The 9,316-nt window shown below is 34.7% G+C and overlaps 1 protein-coding gene across 1 annotated transcript; it reads left to right on the forward strand.

Moving 5' to 3' along the window:
• The first annotated feature begins 8,047 nt into the window (after positions 1-8,047).
• On the forward strand, positions 8,048-8,945 carry LOC130807204 (uncharacterized). The gene is made up of 3 exons (XM_057672353.1): positions 8,048-8,079; positions 8,233-8,491; positions 8,565-8,945. Exons 1-3 carry the CDS (start codon positions 8,048-8,050, stop codon positions 8,943-8,945), a joined length of 672 nt encoding a protein of 223 aa, XP_057528336.1.
• The last annotated feature ends 371 nt before the right edge of the window (positions 8,946-9,316 follow it).

The following is a 9,316-nucleotide window of genomic DNA, read 5'->3' on the forward strand; positions in this document are numbered from 1 at the left end:
GTAATTCAATTGAGGTTAGTTGTGTTACCAATATGTAATTCATCTTTTGTGATTGAAAATTTATGGATATAGTATGTCTTGAATCAAAGTTGGGGAGTAACTAAAGTTTATTTGATTTTCATTTCACGAAATTAGAGTTATACATTATGACTGAGGATGATCAGAAGTGTATGTATAATTCCGGGGACGAAATTATTTTAAGTTGGGGAGAATGAAATAGGCTACATTTAATAAAGCTTAATTATAAGTTTATTAAGCTTATTGGGGTTATTAAGTATGTTAATTCGAGTAATAATATTATTAGTTTGATAATCTTGACTCAAGTATTTCATTTGTTAATATTTTCAAGAAAGAGGTATATTTTATTTAATGTATAAAATGTATAAAGAATACTTTGATAAAAGTGTATTTTGATTATATTTTATAAATTGATTATTATTTTATCTTTATAAAAATAAATTTAAATAAATTATTGAAAAATAAATTCCTAAATGCAATCCTTATTCATACTACCAATTACGAAATTTTACTTATTTCGTAAATCGTTTATTATACCCTTACAACACGTCTTATATAAGACTGTCTTACGACGAGACGACTTTAATAGAATTTAATGGGTCAAAGATAAAAATAAAACCCATTTTACCTCAAAACTAACCGACATACCCCTTCCCTCACATTGAAAACCCACGGCACCCCTTCCTTCGCTCTCTTTCTCTCATCTCTTCTCTCTCTCGCTTCCCTCTCCCTCACGGCGTAGAAGCCCAGCACCACCAGCCACACCTTCGCTCCTCCATAACAAGCAGCAGTCGGCTGCTTCGTGAGCCACCAGCAGGAGCAGCAGCCGCACGTGGTGGTTCCTCCACCATCCAACGTGGTTCCTTGGTCTCTACCACCACCATACCAACTCCTTCCTCTTCCTTTAATGGTGATTGAGGTAATCCGCAAACTATTCCTTTTAAGTATTAATTGAATGTTTTAAAGTAGTTTGGTATTTGTGGATTCAATTTGGGTCGTGGATTCAATTTGGGTATCAACTTGAATTTAAAGAGGAGTATATGGATTCAATTAGTGATTGAGTTGTTTTTAGTGTTGATTGGAATTGGTTATATGGGTTATTTGGTTTCTAGTATGAAATTTGGTATTTGGATATTGAGATTTTAGCTCAAAAACTGAGCATTCTGTTTTGCCCATTTTCGATTAGTTGTGATTGTTTCTAGGTTTTGGTGTCTGCATGAGATTTGTAGAGCTTCGAGTCGCGATTACGTGGGCACTTGAATCGCCCCAAGATGAGTTTGTATGAGAGAGTTATTTTCAAAACAGTGACATACCAGCAGGCTGTCAGGAAAATCAATATTGAACCTTCTGATTTGGCTATTTTGGTATAGTTTTGATTGTTTTTGGGTTCTGGTGTCTTCGTGAGATTTGTAGAGCTTCGAGTCATGGTCGTGTGGGCACTTGAATCGCCCCAAAATGAGTTCGTGTGAGAGAGTTATGACCAAATTACTAACAAGTGTCCTGTTATGGTACTAAAATGGAATTTATCATGTGGGATTAAGAAGTATAAATAAATTGGAGATTTAAGGTTATTTATTGAGTAATTGAGATTAACTTTTGTTTATTGTTTTCCCTTTTTGGATTGGTATTGTTGGGTTATGGATCTTAATTGAATAATATGAGTGTTTGGTTCAAGTATAAATTTGGGAACATATGAATTGATTGGTATTTTAATTATTGATTGTTATTCATGGCGTAGAAAGGTAATCTACAAGCAAACTACTATCCTATCTTTTAAATTTAATTCAAGTATTTCAAAGTTGAAGTTATGTTTTATAAGGTGTGGTATTACTACTATTGATATTTGAGCAAAATCGTTTGGTGTTTGAAATTGTGGATTTTGACCTTGTTTGACTTTGCTCTTAGTCCTTGATTAAATTATGTTTTTGAATGTTCATATGTTTTTATATATGAGCTTTTAAATATTGTATTTATTTAAAGAGATTACAAAAGCATGTTTTGTATGTTACTAACTTATAAAATACGAGTCTTGAAATATTGTATTATGAGGATGAGGTATGATTGTTGATATCAAAGAAAATCAATTGAATTGTTGTTTTGTTTTATATTGAAATGTTCGACATTGAAAAATGTCCGTTTTGGGAATTGGTAACGGATATTTATATCCGGTTTATTGTGAAATCTTATAGCTTGATAACAGGTAATGGTTATTCGGATCGGTCTTGAGCCCCCGGTCCCGTTTCGTTCTTGCAAGAACCGTATTTTCGGTGATGACGATCACCCGTGTTCTCAGGATTTAGATCAAGCCTACTTCCTGACGGTCCATATATTCCCACGTTTTAAGTGTTGTTAAATTATTGATTTAATTAGAGTTTTTAATAAATACGTTTGGTACATAAAGTTTTGTTTGTTTTGCAAATGATATCATATTTGTCATTTGCCGTATTGTTTCGCTATTGACTTGTAAAGTAATAGCCGCATTTTGATTTACGCTATTAACTTGTAAAGTTATAGCCGTGTTTTGATTCGTTATGAACTAAAGGTTCATAACCGTATTTATGTCAATACCAAACGGTCTTTTAAAAGAGTTTTGATTTGGATAAAATAATGTTTATAAATGTTTGTAGTAGTTTGTTGGATTACTCAACAATGCAATTGTTGACCGTTTTTTTATAGGGTCTATCTCTTACAGGGGGTAGATCGACTTTCAGGTTGCCTTCTTTAGTGCAGATGGATGTGCTGCTTATTTATGTGTCATGTGTTGCGATAGCGAGGACATCGTTTTCGGAAGGTTAACTTATAATGACATTTTGACAAATCATGTCTTTTTTTTAAATAAAAAAAAATAGATATTTTATAATGTATTAATTTAGTTTATAACTGGGTTGTAAGTAATTGTATTAGAGTTTTGTAAAGCTTTTAAATACTCTGATATTGGTTGCTGTGGCTATCGAGCCACAGGTCGGATTCAGCCCAGACTTCTATAAGTCTTCCGCTGTGCTTTGTAGACAATATTATTATATTGTTTACGCTGGTTTGGGTTGTTTCAACCGACCACTTCATCAAGGATTGCCCTCAATGGAAGAATGACAAGGGCAAGGGAAAGGCAAGAGAAGTTGGAAGACAGCCCAAGAAAGGAAACTTCAAAACAGACTTTCGTAAAGCTATGATCGCAGCCTGGGATGATACCGAAATTGAAGCTGAAACAGAAGCTCTAGTAGAAGAAGAAACTGCAAATCTGTGTCTCATGGCATCTCATCACAGCAAGGATGAAGAGTCTAAGGAAAAGGAGGTAATGTCTTCTAACTTATTTCCTAAACACCTATTTAAATTCAGCAAGAATAAATTAATTAAGTTGCTATTGGAGACACAAGAGAAATTAGATGAACAGAATACTAAGAATCTCCAAATTAAGAAAGACCTTAACTCAAGTAAAGATCATGTTTCCTACCTAAATTCAATTAGGATCGATGTGCAAAGTAGATTTTTTAATTTGCTAGATCAAAATATAATGTTGAGAGAAACGTTGGAGAAAATGAAGCAGGATTTATTATTCTTAATATTGAAATAAATCAATACAAATTGCTAGGATTAAGAAGGGACGTAAATGAAATATCTACTCACGTGTTTAGCACATAATTTCAAGAGATGAAATTAAAATTAGAATCCTGTGAAAAAGAGAATGAATATTTGAAAGATAAACAGAACTTAAAAGGAAAAAGGGAAAATCAATGAAGTTCCCAAATGGATTCTAGATGCTAAAACAAAGAGTAAAGAAGGCCTATGTTATGTGAAGAATAATAGAAAGAAAACGGTCTATGTAGATTTTCCCAGTAGTAAAATATGTTCCTTTTGTGGGAAAACTGGACACCTGAAAAATCAATGTGTAAAAAGGGAACAGCATACCAAAGCAAATAAAACCTATGTCGAACGCATATGGATTAAGAAATATGATTCATGTATTATCGATAGGGAACCCAAGGATGACTGGGTTCCTGAACCTAACCATTAATTTGCTTTGCAGGATCAAGTGAGGGGGAACAACTCATGGTATCTCGACAGTGGGTGTTCTAAGCACATGACGGGTGACAAATCTAGATTTCTCTCACTTGAAGCGTATGATGGGGGAACGGTAACCTTTGGTGACAATATGAAGGGTGAGATAATCGCCAAAGGAAAGGTTGGAAGGTCAAGTTCCCATGCCATTGACAATGTATTTTTAGTCGAGAATTTAAAACACAATCTTCTAAGTATTTCTCAATTTTGTGATAAAGGTAACTCTGTTAAGTTTACTTCTGAACGATGCATAATTTCTAGGAACGACACAAGAGACACTGTGCTCGAGGGAATCAGAAAAGGGAACACTTATGTAGTGGACCTGGACACTGTTCCCAAAACCAGTCTAACATGTTTAAGTGTTATAGAAGAAGACCCACTACTTTGGCATAAGCGTCTAGGTCATGCTAGTTATACATTGATTAATATATTAAGATCAAAAGACCTAGTTAGAGGACTACCAGCTATAAAATTCCTTAAGGAAGAAATTTGTGATGCTTGTGCCAAAGGAAAACAAGTAAGGTCATCTTTTAAATCAAAGAATATGGTGACTACCTCTAGACCACTAGAATTAATTCATATAGATCTATGTGGACCTATGAGAATACAGAGCCGTAGCGGCAAAAAATATGTGTTTGTCATTGTTGATGATTATAGTAGATTCACTTGGACTTTATTTTCAGTAAGCAAAGATGAAGCTTTTGATGAGTTTGTTTCTTTCAAAAACAAAATACAAAAATCTACTAATAATCAACTAATTCACATAAGGTCTAATCATGGAAAAGAATTTGAAAATTCAAACTTTATAATATATTGCAATGAACATGGAATTAATCACAATTTTCCGCACCAAGAACACCACAACAAAATGGAGTGGTAGAAAGGAAAAATAGAACTTTAGAAGAAATGGCCAGAACCATGTTGATTGCTAGCGGTCTACTTAGAAATTTTTGGACCGAGGCTGTTAATACTGCTTGTTATATTATGAATTGTGTATTAATAAGACCAATCACTTCAAAGACACCCTATTAATTGCTTAAAGGTGTTAAACCAAACATTTCCTATTTTCGTATATTTGGATGCAAATGCTTTGTTCATGTTAATAGAAAACGAAATATAGTCAAGTTTGATGAAAGAAGTTATGAAGCAGTATTTCTTGGCTACTCATCACATAGTAAAGCTTACAAAGTTTATAATAAAAGAACAATGTGTGTAGAAGAGTCAGTTCACATCATTTTTGATGAAACTAACTTTTTAGCAAGTGGATAAGATATCAACAATGTCAAAATAGGTCTTGCTCATCTACAAGACGATGATGAAGAAATGAAAATGCTAGATCAAGGAACAGCAGGTGAACAGCCAATACAAGAAGATGCAGAAAGAACTGATCAAGTTCAGGAACTGCCAGAACATCAGGACCAGCAGACTGTTCCCAATCTAGCCGTACCCACAGACGAGCAAGATGATCCAGAAGCTGAACAGAATGGCAATCAAGTTGTTGAACCAGAACATGCTACTATTCCCACAAGAGAATTTGTGCCTAAGCCTTAGAAATATCAAAGTTACCATCCTCTTGATTTGATTGTAAGTGATATGATTAAGGGAACACAAACCAGATCCCAAATTAGAAACTTTTGTGCACACTTTGCGTTCCTATCATCACTTGAACCCAAAAACCACGAGGAAGCTCTAAAGGATTCCGAATGGATAGTAGCCATGCAGATGAATTGAATAAATTTTAAAGAAACAAAGTATGATACTTAGAGCCCAAACCAAAACACAAAAAGGTAATTGGTTTAAAATGGGTATTTCGGAACAAACTAGATGAGCACGGAATAATTGTAAGAAACAAAGCAAGGCTCGTGGTCAAAGGGTACAACCAACAAGAAGGTATTGATTACACCGAGACTTTTGCTCCAGTAGCAAGGTTAGAGGCTATTAGAATTTTAATTTCTTTTGCTGCATTCATGAACTTTAAATTATATCAAATGGATGTAAAATGTGCTTTTTTAAATGGCTTTCTTGATGAAGAAGTTTTTGTTGAACAACCCCCTGGTTTTGAAAATACCTCTTGTCCTGATCATGTCTATAAGCTTGATAAAGCTCTATATGGCTTGAAGCAAGCTCCTAGGCAATGGTATGAAAGACTGTCAAAGTTTTTAATTCATAATAACATTGTTAGAGGAAAAATCGAAAAAACCTTATTCTTTAAGAATGAAGGTTCCGATATTTTGGTTGTTCAAATTTATGTTGATGATATTATTTTTGGTGCTACCAATGATCTGTTATGTAAAGAATTTGCTAACCTTATGGGAACAGAATTTGAAATGAGCATGAAGGGAGAATTAAATTTCTTCCTTGGTTTACAAATTAAACATACTGAAAATGGTGTTTTTATTCATCAACAAAAATACATAAAAGAACTTCTTAAGAAGTATGGACTAAACAACGCTAAGACCAACCATACACCCATGGCTACAAACGTTAGATTAGATGAAGACTTAAATGGGATTAATGTAGATCAAACAATGTATCGAGGCATGATCGGTTCATTATTATATCTAACAGCAAGCAGACCTGATATTTCATTTAGTGTTGGTTTATGCGCTAGATTTCAGTCTAACACCAAAGAGTCACATTTTACTGCAGTAAAAAGAATCCTGAGATATTTAAAGGGAACAGATGACTTGTCCTTATTTTACCCTAAAAGTGATGTCTATGACTTGAAAGGTTTTAGTGATGCAGATTATGCTGGAGATTTTGTGAACAGAAAAAGTACTTCAGGTATGGTACAATATTTTGGCTCTTGTTTAGTGTCATGGTGCTCCAAGAAACAAAACATCGTTGCATTATCCACTGCTGAAGCTGAATATGTAGCAGCAGCAGCTTGCTGTTCCCAAATGCTTTGGATAAAAAAGCAGCTAAGAGATTTTGGTATTAAATTTGAATGTGTTCCTATTTTTTGTGATAATACCAGTGCCATATGCATATCCAAAGATCTAGTGCATCATTCTAAGGTTAAACACATACATATAAGACATCATTTTCTTAAGGACAATGTAGAAAACAAAAATATAATAGTCAAGCATGTTAACACTAATGAGCAAGTTGCAGATATCATGACTAAACCGCTTCCAAGGGAACAATATGAAAAGATGAGATTGGAACTCGGTATGATCAAGCTCTACTAAAGTTGATAATAAGAATTCCCCATGAAGCATCATGAAATTGAAAAGGGTTAAATCAACCTCAACATCTTGATTGTGAATCAATTATTGAAGGAATCAGGTATACAGTTGATAAAGTTCGTACTATAAAAGTCTTCTTGATTGCATGTTTTGAATTGATCAGACCAAAGCAGCATGTGTTCATTACTTTTAAGATAATATAATAATATCATTTTTCAAGTTTTATATTTTTCATATTTTTTAAATATATGGTCAACTCAAAATTAAATAATGGGAATTGGATTTATTTACTCATTCGATGAATTTGTCCCCCAACTCTTCATTAACCATTTGATTTCAATTGAAATGATTAATGCATTAAAGCGTTGAAGCTTTAGTTAACCGTCCCTTCACCCATATATTAACCCCCTTCCTCACGTCACACCTCTCACGCATTACTTTTTTCCCTCAGCAAACGTCACTCATCATCTTCCCTCTCTCAATACACCTTCAAAATCACAATGAAAACACCAAAAACCTCAAACTTCGGCAAGAAAATGAACAGGAAAACACTGAAATCCTGTAAAATTTCTTAACCGCAACCTCTTAAGGTGGTTCATCCTTCACCACAGATTGATACTCCACCATCCTCATCTACTGAAACCAAAAATGAAACCCCAATACCACCCACAACACATGCAGGAACAAAACGCTAGATCTCCACACCAAAAGGTGGTTCATCATCTAAACCAACCAAACGTTCGAAGATTGCTGATCCCAATAGTGCTGAAGAAGTTTAAAAGGAAATGTCTGTAGGGTTCGGTTTAGACAAGTACTGGTATGATACTACTCCTTTTCCGCAACTTCATGCCATTTTACAAAATCAAAACAGGGAAGTATTGATGTCCGATTTCAGTTGCAACCCAATATTTCCTAACCTAATGCGTGAATTTATTTAAAATTTTTCTATTGATTGTGGGGTGTGTTCTAGCACTATTAAGGATATAAAAATAGAATTTAATAGTGTTATGTTAGGGGAATGGTTCAATGTCTCTGCTGTTGGATTTGACACCTATCATGTTGGCTCGAAGATAGTATTTTTCGGGATTAATGAACGAACTGTTCTGAAATTCTTAGGAATTGATCAAAAGAAAGGGAAAATAAGCCACAACATCCTGTCTCCTTTGCATAAATTGTTGTATAATATTGCTCGTAGATTCATCTTACCACAAAACTCCAAACAAAGTGAAGTTAGATGGCCAATCATATTAAAATAAACTTTCCTTCATTGATGATTTCTCATCTGTCAGACTGCATTGAAAGGGGAGTTTTGTTGGATATGGAGGGCTATTGACATGGATGTTCAAAAAATTTGGTGTACCTTTAGATGGCTTGCAGTTCCCTATGGGTCCTAATATGAAAATAGGTGCCAAATGCTTACACAATCTACACCTAAAATTGAATGATGAAGAGATATTGGTACATGCTGTGGAAGAGGTTAATGATGTTGAATCAGAAGAGGAGAAGGTTGAGGAAGTAAAGGAACAACTAGTTGAGGAAGAAAAGGATCAGGAGTCTGTTCCCACTGCAACCACTGAAACAGCAGAAACTAGGGAAAAGGGAGAAGCAGCTAGTAAGAGGGAATCAAAAGAGAAAGGAGATGCTATGGAGGATAATGATGATTACACTCTAAGTAGTGACTAGTGATGAGGAGTTTGAGATGACTATGAAGAAGCAGCCAGGTTTAATACAGAGAAAAAGTAGGAGGGTGTCTTCTAAACGTACGGTTGTTATGGATGATGATATCACCTCTCACAACATCCTTGAACCTAAAAAATATGCACCTCCCTCTCCCAAGCCACCCACACCACCATCACATCAAATTCTATCACCACCACCATCTCCTATACAGTCTACACCACCACCATTTCCAACACACACTTCACCAGATATAGGCTGTGCTAATTTTGATTCTGTTCCTGCAGCTTCTTTAGACTCCATACTATCTACGCTCCAAGACCTCCAGTCTCAATTTCTTGCTTTTCAAGATGAAACTCGTGTCTCACTTGCCTCAA

Source organism: Amaranthus tricolor, chromosome 1 (genome assembly GCF_026212465.1).
Source record: "Amaranthus tricolor cultivar Red isolate AtriRed21 chromosome 1, ASM2621246v1, whole genome shotgun sequence".
NCBI lineage: Eukaryota > Viridiplantae > Streptophyta > Magnoliopsida > Caryophyllales > Amaranthaceae > Amaranthus > Amaranthus tricolor.

Excerpts from the sequence above, each read along its gene's own strand:
- LOC130807204 (XM_057672353.1), top strand. The coding sequence starts at position 8,048 with ATGTCTGTAGGGTTCGGTTTAGACAAGTACTG. Across the intron at positions 8,080-8,232 it reads TTCGGTTTAGACAAGTACTG|CACTATTAAGGATATAAAAA; the intron begins GTATGATACTAC and ends GGTGTGTTCTAG. Across the intron at positions 8,492-8,564 it reads AAAACTCCAAACAAAGTGAA|GGGAGTTTTGTTGGATATGG; the intron begins GTTAGATGGCCA and ends CTGCATTGAAAG.